Here is a 13963-nt window from a genome sequence, read left to right as displayed (position 1 = left end):
CGCCCCTAAAGGTACACCACACTTTACCAACTCCCTATGCATTTTATAGACATCGCGAGATGTTTTTGGTGTTTTGACGTCAATTGCACACAAGGGCGTCAAAAAATCTGGCTCTAAAACCGTCGTTTGGGCCCGATTTTGGGGATTCTGCTGGGCCTCCCGTACCTCCTCATAGTCCCGCATCACGAAGCGGGAACCCAGCGCCTTCAACCGATTGTGAGGCCACACCCCTGTGCCTTTGAAGCCTCCTAAGATGTTCTCCTTATTGAGCTTTCTTTTGCGCGCAATTTGGTATGCTTCAAGGAACTCCCGCTTGCCTGGGGACTCGTTCATAGTGTTATATGCAACCTCCGCGACCGCTTGACGATAGTGGTCCTTCACCGCCGAGAACACGCCCACATCGAGTGGCTGAAGAACATGTGAGGTATGAGCCGGGAGGTAAATCAGCCAGATTTTATTGATGAAGCACTCCGTCATAAATTCCTCTGTTGCGTGCGACTTGTGGCCGTCGAGAAGAAGGCATCGCCACTCTCTAGAATCCGTAGGCTTGGTGTTGGGAATAAATACCTCCTTGAGCCATTTCAGAGCAATATCATTGCTGGTCCACCCGTTTGGCGATGTGTCAAAACACCAATGCTTCCACCTGTCAAGTTCGACGTCGGGAAACCACTGCTGCTGCACGGATTGGCCCTTAAAAATAACAAGGGGAGGGATGAAGCCACCGCCAGCAGAAATGGCCTCAATTATCGTGATCCAGGTGCTCCTGGCGCCGTCCTTTTTCAAGGTAAAGTCGCGCAAGGCATCACTGACCACGAAGCCATTGTGACCTAGGCCCTCCGCGACGCCACACTCGTCAACGTTCCATATGTTCTCGGGCCGTACTCGTTTGCCCTTCAATGACGTCAGGCGGTCGAAGAAGATGTCGATATTGGCCTTGGAGGCACCGTCGTATCGTTTGTATTCAATAAGTCGTGATCTCGAGGTCTTCAAGGTCGGGTTGCGGCGGATGAAGCGTCGGTACCAGTGCTTGCCGAGGCGTGCGGAGGGGTTGTCGAGAGCCAGCAGGCGCATCGCGAAGTGCTTGAATTGCTTCAATGGAGCTGCATAGCCCATTGCTGCTTGGTCGAGGGCCCAAGAGACCAGATAATCCTCCTGGGTCACGGAGAGGGTTTGTCGGACTTGGTACCTTTGCTTGAAGGTTGGGCACGCGTCAAGGCGACGACGTAGGTAGGATCTGTCGACATCGTGTCGTCTAGCAGCCGTCGCGACAGGTACGCCAGCCTCAACTTCATCCAGTGCGCGCAGGGCGCGCAATTGGTAGTCTTTTGCGACCATGACGATAGCTTCCTTTTTGACGGTCACAATGCAGGTGGTCGGGTCGCGGTGCGACGCGGTTGAGCAGGTTTATATGGGAAAATGTATGGTGGGGTGCTCAACCGCGTCGCGACGCGACCCCTGGTCGCGATGCGCACTGGTCGCAATGGGGGGTCTAGACTTACGAGCAGGAATTCAACAAGTTGTACGCTCCGCGGAAAACACGACGTGCTCGGTAACCCGGAATTGACCCAAAGCTCCTGACGTCATTGCTACGCCGTTGAATATTGATCCTGTTTGACTTTGGTTGGCACTTGTGCTGTTGGTCAATAACCACCCTTCACAAACGATCGGCCTGATTGTCGAGGGCTTCCAGGACGCTCGACGGCACACGACAACAGGGTGGTGGCGGAGGTTTACGGGCGGCAGAGGTCTTGACCGGGGCAGCTCGGGTAGTTCCATGGCCGCCGGTTCGGAGTTTCTTGGTATGAGAGCCGCGTGGTGGGGCGGAGTGACCTTCTCGTAGGCGTGTCGAGTGGATTCGTCTCGGGGGGTTCGGAAGGCGGCTTAAGAAGGTTCCGTGCAAGTCGGTTCCAGGCGAAGAGGTGGGATCCACTTTTGGCCATAGGTTTCCAATGGACAAAAGTGGGTCAAATTGCGCCCTCTCATTGGGCCTCGCACCAGCTCGCGCTATGCCATATTTGGCCGGTGGATATTTTTAGAACTAGCAGATGGCGGTGCAGCATATCAGCGCTTAAGGCCGAGCCTTCCGCATCGCCTGAGGGCCACAGAAGGTCGACCGTTTTTTCCCCCAACTCCAAAGATTCGCGGCGACTAGCAACCCGAAGCGCACAATAACAATATTACCTTGGTCTTACCGGAGAATCGGCCCTGTCTCTAGTAGCACAGGTATGACAGCACACGGACGAAACGACGCCATCGGTGAACCATCCGCGTCTCGCGCTTCTGCATTACCAGAGACCACGCAGCAGCAGGGCCTTTCGAAGCTACTACCGAACACAAGTCTTTTCAACTACACAGCACTTAAGGAGGCAGAGAACTGCATCCGATTAGTACGCATCAATCCCGTCAGCAACGACGATGACCTTGTTCGCTGCTATCTGAGGAATATCACCTTTGGTGAGAGACCGCAATATGAGGCTCTGTCATACATGTGGGGCGACGATACAGTCAAGCAACACATCCTGCTCAACGATGCGACCTTCGACGTCAGCGCGAATCTTTCGGACGCGCTGCACTGGCTGCGTCAGCAAGGAAAGAAGGGCTGGTTGTGGATCAATGCCGTATGTACGTGCAAAGTAAAATGCAATGTCGGAGTTGACGTTAGTAAGCAGTTAACTTATCTGGTTCAACCAAGATACCGGCTCTTTGTGATATCACCGTTTTGTTACACGGAGGCAAACATGTAGGAAGCATATCTGGCCCAGGTTTTACCCTGAGTGTGTCCCTGCCTCATTTAGAGAAAGGCAGAGGCACTCACAGAATATTCCGTTCTATAGAGAACAGGAACGGGGAATGCCTGCCCCGTGTATGGAGTCACCTATCGCAGCTCATGTTGCCGCCTCCTGGAGGAGCAGGGTGGGCTCAGATACGGATGCTAGCCTGCAGGGGAAGCTGCGACGTCAAGAGCCTTTTCTAACGTCAGGCTTCACGTGCGCGCAGCGAGGCGGCGAGCAAAGGAAACCGGACACCTCGCGGCCATTTCTCCACTGGAGCTGTCCTGTTTATTGTGCCCACCGCTTCGCGCAGTTGGGGATTCTCGTGTAGAAGAGCACGTCCCCCGGCGCCCCGTGCGTGTCGCGACGGGTCTTGGCAAGGCCACGCTCCGGAGGCGGCACGTTCCATTGAGGTGGGCCGGAATACTGGTCATGTATTGTCCGCCCCCCCCCCCCCCCCAACAGGAAGAGTGCGAGGGGCAATAGTATGTCCCTGTTTAGTGCTCCAGCTCGAGAACAGGCGTGTGCGATTGAAAGAGATCCGCTGCAAGCTTCCATAGGCGGGAAAAAAAAGAAATGAACAGAAAAAGAAGATACTCGTACTCAAATGGAGGGTCAGGGGAAGAAACAACTTTCGGCAGGCATAGAAAATAAACGCGCTCTCTTTTAGGTTACGAATTTGCTCCGTCCATTCCGGATACGGCAAGATGCACTCCAGAAAGCTTGGATCAATTGAGCCACAAAAGGAATTCACGTGCTGCCGATTTCGCTTGACCCAGGGTCTGGTCATATGGGTTGGGCCTTGCGAGCCAGCTTTACATAGCATCCTCGGAGCAGGGCTTGAAACTGTGAGGGCTGAAGTCGATCGATGTAACTCGACAGATCGTGCCTTGCAGTCCCGAGAGGAGATGTCAGTGTCCTTGCTCGTGCTTCAGAACTTCCACATGGCAAGCAGCGAGTCATGTGCCTCCGTAGTCCGTCCCCAGGGGCCAGGGCTGCCGCCAAGATCTCGTATGCTTTTCCCTGTGACGCCGGCAGTTGAGCGGCTGTTCGGCACATGTGGAGAAAACCCAGGCGCGAGACTCCAATACAGGCTCAATGCAGAAACGGGGGTGCGCCATTGATCACCATGTCGCATTGTGGTGCTCATTTCGACTGACGGGCGGAATACGAGGGGCCGGGGGGTATATCATGTCCTGGGCTGCCCGACCTCAGTCAGCGTGGAAGTCGATTCATCACCATCCAGACATTCTTTAGCATCGCTCGACATTGCGACGAGCTTTACACTCGTTTCACACATTCGTTTTCGGATAGTGAGGACCACTGCATCAAGATGCGGATCCTGAACAACAACCTCGCCGGGCTGGCGACCGCAACGCTCCTCGCCAGCACCGCAGTCAACGCAGCGACCCCTGCGACCAACAACAACATTAATAACAACAATACCGGCACTGCCACCGATGCCCCAAAGCGCTTCATTGTCGAGCTCAAGACCCTCGGCTGCGGCAAGCGTGTCAAGGCCCGCGTCGCCGTGGCCCCGGGCATGCGCGTGGCCAAGACCTTTGACCACGACCTCTTCCCAGCGCTGACGGTCGAGTGCGACGCCTGCGATGCCGACTCTCTATCGCGCGTGCTCGACGGTGGCGAGCAGACCGACTCGGCCCCCGTCGCCGCCGTGTACACGCCGAGCATCATGACGCTGCGCCTGCCCGAGCAAGGGCCCAGCTTCGCCGACGACTCGGCGGCGGCCAACTACACGTTCCACGGCCTCACGGGCGTCGCGGAGCTGCACGAGCAGGGCATCCTGGGCGCCGGCGCGACGGTGGCGATTGTGGACAGCGGCGTCGAGTGGACGCACGAGGCGCTCGGAGGCGGCTTCGGGTCGCCGTCTGACAAGGTCATTGGCGGCTATGACCTCGTCGGCGACGGCGACTGGCCCAACTCGCCGGCCAAGCCCGACGACGAGCCCAACGACCGGTTTGGCCACGGCACGCACGTCGCCGGCATCGTCGCCGGCCGCAGCGCGCAGTTTGTCGGCGTCGCTCCCGAGGCAAAGATCCTCGCGTACAAGATCATCGGCGCGTACGGGCAGAGCAACGAGGAGATGGTCATCGAGGGCTTCCTGAGGGCCTTTGACTCGGGCGCCGACATCATCACGGCGTCGGTCGGCGAGAAGGGCGGCTTCACCCACAGCGCGTGGGCCAAGCTGGCGTCGAGGATGGTCGACCGCGGTGTTCTTGTCACCGTCGCCGGCGGCAACAACGGCGAGGACGGCGCGTTCCTCATGTCCAATGGCGCTGCTGGTGAGAACGTCCTGACTGTCGCCGCCACGGCCCCGGACATGGTACCTGCGTACCCCTTTACCATCTCCTTCAAGTCGGGCAGCAACACCACGGCCGCACAGAACAGCGAGGCCGCATACCTGCCCGCCAGCGGCCGCCAGGGCCCCGACTTCTTTCCGGACACCATTGCCGGCTGGCCCATCGTGCCCCTGACTCTCGACCCGGCCGTGGCCGCCGACGCGTGCCAGCCTGTCGCGACCGCCCCGGCGGGACTGACCCCTGAGTCGATCCTCCTCGTCCGCAACGGCGGCTGCCCGTTCTACACCAGCAGGCCAACCTCGCCTCGCTCAACGCGCCGTACATCCTCTTCTACCAGGACAATGCGACCCCGTACGTGCCACCCACCAACCGCGCGCCGACCAAGGTCGCCGTCATCGACGCCGCCGCGGGCGAGGCCATTGTCAAGGTCATCATGGCCGGCAACCAGAGCAGCGTGACGGCGAGCTTCGACAAGGAGACGACGCGGTTCGTCGGGCTCCGCGACGCCAACGGCGCCGGCAGACCGGCCGCCTTCACCCAGTGGGGTCCCAACTACGACATGCAGATGAAGCCCGACGTCGCCGCCCCCGGAGTTAAGGTGCTCAGCAGCTACACGGGCGGCGGCTACCGGGTGCTCAGCGGCACCAGCATGGCCACCCCTTACGTCGCGGGCGTCGCCGCGCTCTGGGTCGGTAAGTACGGCGGGCGCAAGAGCGGCAACCCGGACTGGGCCAAGCAGCTGTCAGCGCGCATGATGTCGACAGCCCGTTCTGCCCCCTGGGTCGACGGGCTCAACGGGTCCGTCAGCGCCGACTTCCTCGCTCCTCCCGTGCAGATAGGCGCGGGCGGCCTTCACGCGGGTCGCATCTTCGCCGCCACGACCGAACTCGCCTTCGAGTCGCGCAAGTTTGCCCTCAACGACACGGCGCACTTCAACGCCGAGCAGGTCGCGCAGCTGACCAACACCGGACCAGAGCCCGTCACGTACGAGTTCAGTCTCGAGCCCGCCGCGGGCTTCAACTCGTGGACGCCAGGTATCGAGGGCCAGCCCGGCTTCGGTAGGGAGTCGTTCAAGGGGTACTTTGACTTTAAGCCGCTTCGCATCGTCCCGGAGGTCGCCATGCCGCCTCCCCTGACCCTCGCCCCCGGCCAGACTGGCTTTGCCAACTTCACCTTCTCCGTCCCGACGGGCGTCGACGCCGCCAGCATCCCGCTCTACGGCGGCCGCGTCATCATAAAGGCCAGCAACGACAAGACCGGCCAGCACACCCTCGCGATCCCCTACGCCGGCGCGGCCGCCGACATCAAGGCCGTCGTCCCGGGCGTCTTTGCCCGGCCCCAGGGCACGCCCAAGATCCTCACCTCGGGCAGCGGCGTGCCCGTCGAGCAGAAGAGCAACTACACCTTTGACCTCGCGCGCGACGTGCAGGACTTCCCCGTGCTCGTCGTATCGACGAGCTACGGCACCGCCGAGGTGCGCTGGGACATCTACGAGGTCGGTGCCGAAGGCTCAACCGAGACAGCCGCCGATGTGGACGACAAGCAGTGGGAGTACCCCCCCGTCCCCGGGCGCAACGGGTACGTCGGCTCGGTCGCGGCGTGGGCCTTCTCTGGCAAGGCGTCGTACTTTGACCCGGCCCGGGACAACGAGTCCGACGTCTTCGCATTTCCCAGGTATAACCTCCCGCGCGACATTTTTAAGCAGTACATGTGGCTCGGGCGGCTCGCGACGACCAGCGGGTCCGCGGGCGGCGAGAGCAACGGTAACGACGACGGGTTCCCTGACAGCGCGAACCAGACGGGCAAGATCCAACCCGGGCGGTACCGGATGCGCGTCGCAGCGCTGCGACCGTTTGGAGAGCCCAGCGTCGCTGCGGACTGGGACGTGTGGAGCGCGCCGGTGCTGACGGTTCTGCCACTGGTCCCCGCTGCTGGTAACTCGACGGGTGTGATTAGTGCTGCCAAGAGGGCGCTGCGGCCGAGGTTGTAGATGGTTGAGAAGTATCCCGGCTGCGCGAGTTTGGAGCCCCGGAATCAGGGACACGGGACAGCCATCAGGGAGGTGGTGTGACATCGTCCAGCCACATGATGTCTGTCTGACATGCAGATTGTAAATAAGAATGAAGATGTACATTGCAACATGCATCCTTGTGCCTCTTGTCCCTTCAAATGTTCTGTCGACCCAGTTCAACAGCCACTGTTGGGCGCTCGATCGGCCCATTGGCTCGTTAATCAGAGAAGACAGCAAATGAGTCTAGTCTTCGGAGTCCACGAACCTGCCGGGTGGCCTGGAACAGCACTGATATATCGCGAACCGCGGAGATTGACAAAGAGAAGAGAAGACACGCAATGTTCGTCGCGTACTTGTTCGTATCGGGCTTGGTGGCGATGCAGGCCGCGAACAATCACCAGTGTGCTCAGAACTTGGTATTACTGTGTGTTGACGAAATCTAGGTGATTGTGACTACCTCCCTAGGATATATATAAGAATTATCTTTGAACCAGCCAGGGAGGGCCTTCTCGCACGAAACAACGACTACATGTACAACACTCTCAGGCGGTGCCCTTCTTCTTGGCCAGCACGGCCCCGTTGTACGCGAGCAGGTTGACACTCCCCATGGGGTCCGTCACGACGTCCTTTATCGCCAGCCCCTTCATGTAGTTGCACATATCGACGGGCGCTCTGTACTTGCCGATGCTCAGCATGTACGCCGCGAGCCCGGCAATGTGCGGGCTGGCCATGCTCGTCCCGCTCATCCGGACCGACCCGCCGTCCTTGGACGTGCTCGCGATGTCCACGCCGGGGGCGAAAATGTCCACCACGGCGCCCCAGTTGGAGAACCCGGCGCGGCGGTCGCTGATATCCGTCGCGGCGACGGTGCACGCGCCCGGCGCGGCCGCGGGGCTGAATCCCGCAGTTTCGGCGTTGTTGTTACCCGCGGCGACGACGATAAGCAGGCCCGCGACCGTCGCGGCCTGGATCGCGTCGTCCATGGCCTGCGACCAGCTGCCTGCCAGGGACATGTTGGCGATCGACTTCTTCACGCGCTTGTTCTTCTGCGCGTCCTGCAGCGCCCACTGCAGGCCCTCGATGACCGTCGTCATGGTGCCGCTGCCCGTGTCGTCGAGCACTTTCACCGCGATGAGCGTCGCCTTCTTGGCCACGCCGTACGTCTTGGAGCCCACGATGCCCGCCACGTGGGTGCCGTGGCGCTGGCCGTCGCCCGTCTGCCCCGCGATGGACGAGTATCCGAATTTCGCGCGCTTCTCAAAGTCCCTGTGCTTGACGTTGATGCCCGTGTCGATAATGTACGCGAAGGACGTGTTGCCCGCGCGCTCGTCGTAGTTGTACGACGTGGCGAGCGGGGTGCGGCTCGAGAGCCGCGCGAGGCCCCAGTTCTCGGGGTCCTTTTGGGAGATGACGGCCTGGGTCTTGACCTTGTAGTTGGGCTCGATGTAGGCGATCTGCGCGAGGCCGGATAGGGCCTTGACGGCCGCCTTTGTTGCGTTGAGGGGGATCGCGACGAAGCTGCCGAGCGAGATGGGGTCTCCCGTGGTCGCCTGCGCTGTGCCGGCCGTGGTGGCGGCGCCGGCGATGGACTGCTCGATGCTTGCGCCCACGCTGTTGACGCTCGCGGTGCCGAAGAGGGGCTTCAGGACGGCAATGTACGAGTTGGGGATCACCTCGCCCTTGGGCTCGAGGATAGTGAGGCCGTGGGCGGCCAGGGGCGAGAGGAGGAGGAGGGGAGCGACCTTCATCTTGGATGATGTGGTTGTGTTGTGTGGAGTTTGTGTGATTTGTCTCAATATCCGAGGGACGGGGACAACAACGCTGCTGTCAAAGTATAGGCGATGGATATGTTGCCGGATGAGAACGTGATGCCTAAAACCAACTCACTGGCAAAGATGGCGCGGCGATCCTTCCCTTCTTATTGACAATAACGGTTGGCATGTCAGAACTAGCTAGGCACAAGCACGTTTCGGCTGCCAAATAGGAGATTGGCTTGGGATTTGAGCCAACGGTCCAGGGCCGTCGAAGTGAGGCCCGGGAGCACTTCTCTGCCGTGTCTGATGTGGTTGATCGAGTCCTGCAATACTCCTTGGAGGAGACAAATCCAGGGCGAGGAGGACACAATTGTGAAGACAGGTCGAGATAAAGCTCTGACTTCTCGTGACGGCGGCTCGGGCCGTATACACGAAGAAGCCGACTGGTGGACAGCTCGAGAGCTCAGGGACCAGATCTTGAACGCGACAGCACCCCATAGCGGCAGGACATTGTTTCTAGCCCAGGGCGGAAGCGTCGGGATTTTCGTACTTGACCTGCATACCGTACATTCTCAGGCGTGCCGGCGGGGATCCCGAAGGGCGGCTGACCTGGACCTCGGTGGGTGGCGCGTATGTCGGCGGGCTTATGTGGGAAAGGGGAGGTCAAAGCGAGTCGCCATGAGAGCAATGTGAGAGGTTTATTTGAATTGATGGTGCGGGTGATGTGTCACACGCTCCCCGGTGCCAATCCCCGGAGTTGGATCATTGCGTGGATGATCATTACATAATCACGAGCTCCGTCATTGCGACCGCCTGTTGCTTGGAAGCCAGGGTTGTGAGAGACCGATGGGTCACATGACGCTGCCAATCTTCGCGTGGGGCTGCAGAAAGGGGCTGTGGTATTTGTCGCATTTAGGCAAGGCCGAGCGATCGGCAATGGGATGACATTCGGTTAATGCACTGTATTCGTCTGTCATTCGTCGAGGCCCGATTTTGCATGAAAATGGGCCTGTTTACTTAAAATTAAGCGTACCAAAACCAGGGGAACAATACGAACGGGGCTGGAGAAGAAATGGATCCTTGAATACACGTAACATAGAAATCTTAATGACTCGCCTACCTCTCGACGTTATGTTAAAAGCTGGGCTCCAAAGGCTTCATCCTACCTACCAGACTGCCTTTTTCCATCTCCCAACCCTCTTCAACGAGCCGTGAGCACGTGCTAGCGTAGCTGGAAGTCGCCCACGATGGCTCTGTCAACCCAAGTTCTTCTCGCACTTCTACTCCAAGCCGTCACCAGCGCCTCCGGGCATGCGATACATCCCTCGCGCGGCCGGCCAAGCATTCGGGCGGAAACCACATCCCCGCTAACAAACTGTGCATTATTTGCCAGGTCTGTTCTAGCCGCCAATGACACCCTGCCGGTCAATGGTACGGAACCGGAACCGCCATACGATCTCAACCCACCAGGGAATGGTACCCTAGCACCCCCCATCCGGCCGGGCCCGCCCCCGGAGATCTTCCCCCCGCAGCCCGACGCGGGGCCTGGCGGCAGTACCTACAGAGATTCGGCCCACTTCCGGCTCTTCTACAACGCCAGCAGGAGCCCGATCTCCGCCGTTGATGAGGCCCTCAGGACGCTAGAGGGTACCTTTGACTGCCTCATCGGCGACCATGGCTGGCGCTCCACGGGCTTGTCGTACTACCTGAACCGGGGTTACCCGGGCCAGGAGCGGTTCAGCAATTACTATAAGACTAACATCGACGCGGTGCCAAAGATCGGCGACGGCCGGGTCGCAGGCGTGATGAACGTGGCGAGAGAGCAGGGCGCCTCCTGGATCCAGGTCGAGGACACCTACCTGAACGATGCATTCCTCCTGAGCCACGAGTACGGTCACGCGCTGCACTTCCACCAGCGGGCATGGGAGCAGGAACAGAACGCCAGGTCCTGGTGGGAGACGGTCGCCAACTGGGTCGCGGACATGTACGTCATGTCGCCGCTGTGCGAGGCCGCCAGGGCGAGGCACAACCAGAGCGGGCGGGATTGGTTCACAAACATAGAGCTGGGAAGGGTCGTGGGCGAGTCGTACCGGGTCATCGTCGACGCTACCCCCGACGGCACACAGAACTACTACCAGGCCTGGCCTTTCTTCACATACCTTACCAACAACCCGGATCACATTCCCGGCTTGGGCACCGACGCCATGAGGCAACTGATGGTGCAGTATCCGGAAAACGCCAACGAGACCCCTCTGCACACACTGCAGCGCGTCCTCGACAGTGCCCCGGACAGCAACAACATCACCGTCGGCGAAGTCGTCGGCCGCTACTGGACCCGCATGGCGCACGTCGACATCGGCCACGCACAGGCGAGCCAGGCCTGGCTCGGCCAGCGCTGGTGGATGACGTTCGACAACATCGAGCGGACCGGGTCGGCCACCGGCGTCAACGGAACTGTCGTCAACACTTATAAGCCCAAAGACGGCCGCTCGGCGCGGTACATGGGCGCCAACCTCATCCAGCTCGTCACGCGCGGAACAGTTGGGTCGAAGGAGGTCACGGTCCGCGTCAAGATCAACACCACCTACTCGAGCGGTTCCTACACGGCCGCCATGGCTGTCCGCAATATCTACGACGGAACGGTCCGCTACGTCGAGCTCGTCGACGGGGCCGGGTCCGTGACGGCCAAGATCACCGATGAGGAGGTTGCTCTGGTCGTGGCAAACACACCCCGGAAGCTTATTATGTACGACGGCTACCAGGTGAGGGGCCACCAGGTAGATGTGGGGATGGAGTTTTCCTTCGAGCTGACTGGCGCGACTGTCATGAGCCCATATTGGGGAGAGAGCGAGTAGTTGGGTAATTAATTAAAAGGGGAAAAATAGGTTGGAGACGAAGATAATAAATGTGAGAGACGAGAGACAGGGAGTGAGTTCCACTGGGCAGGCGAGAGGGGACGCAGCCTGATCAAGTGTCCCGGATAAGCCAGCAGAACTGGATCCACGCACGGGACGCGGGGCAGCCATTACGAGGAACAAGATACGAGGCCAATAGAGCAGGCGCTCAGTGAGCTCAGTTGCCAAGATCATTGAGCACACTGAGGCACACTGGATACACTCTCTCAGCTTAGCCGACTCACATCGGGTAAGCTGGATTCATTCATATCACTATCGCCTTTTCCAGCTACACAGAAGCTCCTATCAAAAGAACTGGCTAAGCCTTCAATTGATGATATCAACAATGGTGGTCGAACCGTCTGAATCTCTACATCGCCAAGCCGCTGAATCACGTAGACCACTGCTCTAAGCCCCTGAATTGCCCTACGCAGCGCTCCCTAGCGCTCCATTCAATCCGACAACACTCTATCCGCCTTCCTCCTCGTCGTGCTATGCCCGAGAAGGAATCTTCGAGTTCGGACGGCGTGCTCTTATACGAGGCTTTGCGCACTTGGACTCCAGCATCTATGTGCGACCGTGGTACCTTGTCAGGATACCGGTTGATGAGGATGACGCGGTCATTGGAGAACAAGCTTTAGGAGATGAGTATAGGTGCTGGTTCCGAGACCACCGGAAGCTCGGAGGATGCCGATGGTCATTGTGAGAGCATATTAGTCTCAAGGATAGCACGAGGAGGGTTGCTAAGTTGTGTCTAGAAAAGCACTAATACTTGATGGACGTCGCTTGGGTAAGTTTTGGTAGTAGAATTCGCTGCTTAGAAATGCCAGGTTTGACGTCACTAATACTGAGCTGATTAACGGGTCAACGATAACCCAAGAGCAATACCCACCCGGGAGTGATCTACCAGAGGTCTTGAGCGAAGATATAAAAAGGCGATTTTCAGCTCGATATCCAGTTGAAACGCCAGCACCTTCGAACTCACGGCCCGGCAGTGCCCTCTCCCGGATACCTAAGACGGTCAACAACTTGACTGAAGCTCTGCAGTACAACCTCGAAACTCGAATTGCCCGGGCACCAAACAGATCCCCGACCAAGATTTTCAAAGCAGTTGACGTCTTTTTTGTGAAAGGGAGGCCCAAGATCATGCATCAGTTTGCAATGTTAAAGGCAGAGAAACAGGACCCCGCGCAGCAAATGAAACACTAAGCAAACGGCGGAACGCTAGAAAACGAACGGCTGCGGCACAGAGGGTGGCTTTCTGTACAGGAGATGTGCTAGGCCGGTGAGACGTTGAAGGTGCAGATAAAGGAGACGCAGTTGAGTAGCGGTCAGAAGCCGAGGACTGAGACTCGTGCGCGACGTTGTGGGAATCGCGGTGAGCCTGGCCACAACGCGTATGCCTGTACCAGTTGTGGTGACATCTGAAGAATTCGATTCCGAGTGCCACCTCCTGAGTTTGCCGAGGCCGAAACACATTTCTTATTCATATCGGAGTTTGATGTCCTTGGCAAGGGGGTCCGGCCAATTCGTGACGGGACTCTGTGGCTTGCAGCAACTAACCTGAAGGATGAGGTTGACGGAGGAGTACTCAGGCTTTCAGAACCGCCAGCAGCTCCCCGCTGCCAACGTTATCACCATGGCAAGTCGCCAGTTCCGTCTTCTCCGGTTTGTAGTAGTTTTCCGTTAGTATCCCGCGCTTGTCGAAGGGCAGGACATCGTTGAGACAGGTCTTGACGTCTGCAAGATCCGCCTGGACAGTATTTTAAGTGGCAGCACTACATGGCGTGGCGTCAGCAACGAGGCAATTGCCCGACACGAATACTTTGGGCCAGTCCGTGGGATGAACCCCGAACACGCCGTATCATCAACATCCTCACGGTCCTCGACAATGCGGCCTCGGTCCACACCAGACCTCCTCTCTTTGGACTCGTCACACAGTTCTTCCCTCTCGCGCCGGGACATGATAGCTTTTGAATTGTTGGAAATAGTAGTGTTAATAACGCTGTCCCGTCGTGGGCGTGCTAGTTAATATGACCATGTTGGCGAGAAAGTTTCGTTCCCTGTTGACAAATCCCGGCTAGCCACCCTCTTATCAGCCTAATAGCTCGCACAGCTTACCTTGGCACCCTTCCATCAACGGGCGCCCGAGGGAGCCTCGAACATAGATCTCGCGGAATGAAATGCCATTCCTAGTCGGCACCTCGCCGAG

At 58.7% G+C, this 13963-nt stretch overlaps 4 protein-coding genes across 4 annotated transcripts; 3 read left to right on the top strand and 1 right to left on the bottom strand.

The window, feature by feature from the left end:
• The first annotated feature begins 2123 nt into the window (after positions 1-2123).
• Positions 2124-3231, top strand: B0I36DRAFT_343244 (uncharacterized protein). The gene has a single exon (XM_046156143.1). It carries the CDS (start codon positions 2226-2228, stop codon positions 2742-2744), a length of 519 nt encoding a protein of 172 aa, XP_046003700.1. The 5' UTR covers positions 2124-2225; the 3' UTR covers positions 2745-3231.
• Positions 3232-4011: 780 nt separating this feature from the next.
• B0I36DRAFT_343242 (peptidase S8/S53 domain-containing protein) lies at positions 4012-7235 on the top strand. The gene is made up of 2 exons (XM_046156142.1): positions 4012-5349; positions 5382-7235. The coding sequence occupies exons 1-2, from the start codon at positions 4105-4107 to the stop codon at positions 7080-7082; spliced, it is 2946 nt and encodes a 981-aa protein (XP_046003699.1). The 5' UTR covers positions 4012-4104; the 3' UTR covers positions 7083-7235.
• Positions 7236-7681: 446 nt separating this feature from the next.
• B0I36DRAFT_222432 (alkaline serine protease) lies at positions 7682-8488 on the bottom strand (the record flags this gene model as incomplete). The annotated part of the gene is made up of 1 exon (XM_046149032.1): positions 7682-8488. A coding segment is annotated over one exon (807 nt), but the record flags the coding sequence as incomplete, so codon positions are not given.
• Positions 8489-9984: 1496 nt separating this feature from the next.
• Positions 9985-12193, top strand: B0I36DRAFT_343239 (uncharacterized protein). The gene has a single exon (XM_046156141.1). The coding sequence runs from the start codon at positions 10105-10107 to the stop codon at positions 11710-11712; it is 1608 nt and encodes a 535-aa protein (XP_046003697.1). The 5' UTR covers positions 9985-10104; the 3' UTR covers positions 11713-12193.
• Positions 12194-13963: the final 1770 nt, after the last annotated feature.

This window comes from Microdochium trichocladiopsis, assembly GCF_020744255.1.
Source record: "Microdochium trichocladiopsis strain MPI-CAGE-CH-0230 chromosome Unknown B0I36scaffold_22, whole genome shotgun sequence".
Lineage (NCBI taxonomy): Eukaryota > Fungi > Ascomycota > Sordariomycetes > Xylariales > Microdochiaceae > Microdochium > Microdochium trichocladiopsis.
The sequence above is the reverse complement of the archived record's forward strand: the minus strand, read 5'-3'. Positions and strand labels throughout refer to the sequence as shown.

What these genes read in the sequence shown, in the direction of transcription:
- B0I36DRAFT_343244 (XM_046156143.1), top strand. Translation starts at nt 2,226, where the DNA reads ATGACAGCACACGGACGAAACGACGCCATCGGTGAACCATCCGCGTCT.
- B0I36DRAFT_343242 (XM_046156142.1), top strand. Translation starts at nt 4,105, where the DNA reads ATGCGGATCCTGAACAACAACCTCGCCGGGCTGGCGACCGCAACGCTC. An exon ending in CCCCTGAGTCGATCCTCCTC is followed by an intron (nt 5,350 to 5,381) that starts GTCCGCAACGGC and finishes GTTCTACACCAG; the next exon opens with CAGGCCAACCTCGCCTCGCT.
- B0I36DRAFT_343239 (XM_046156141.1), top strand. Translation starts at nt 10,105, where the DNA reads ATGGCTCTGTCAACCCAAGTTCTTCTCGCACTTCTACTCCAAGCCGTC.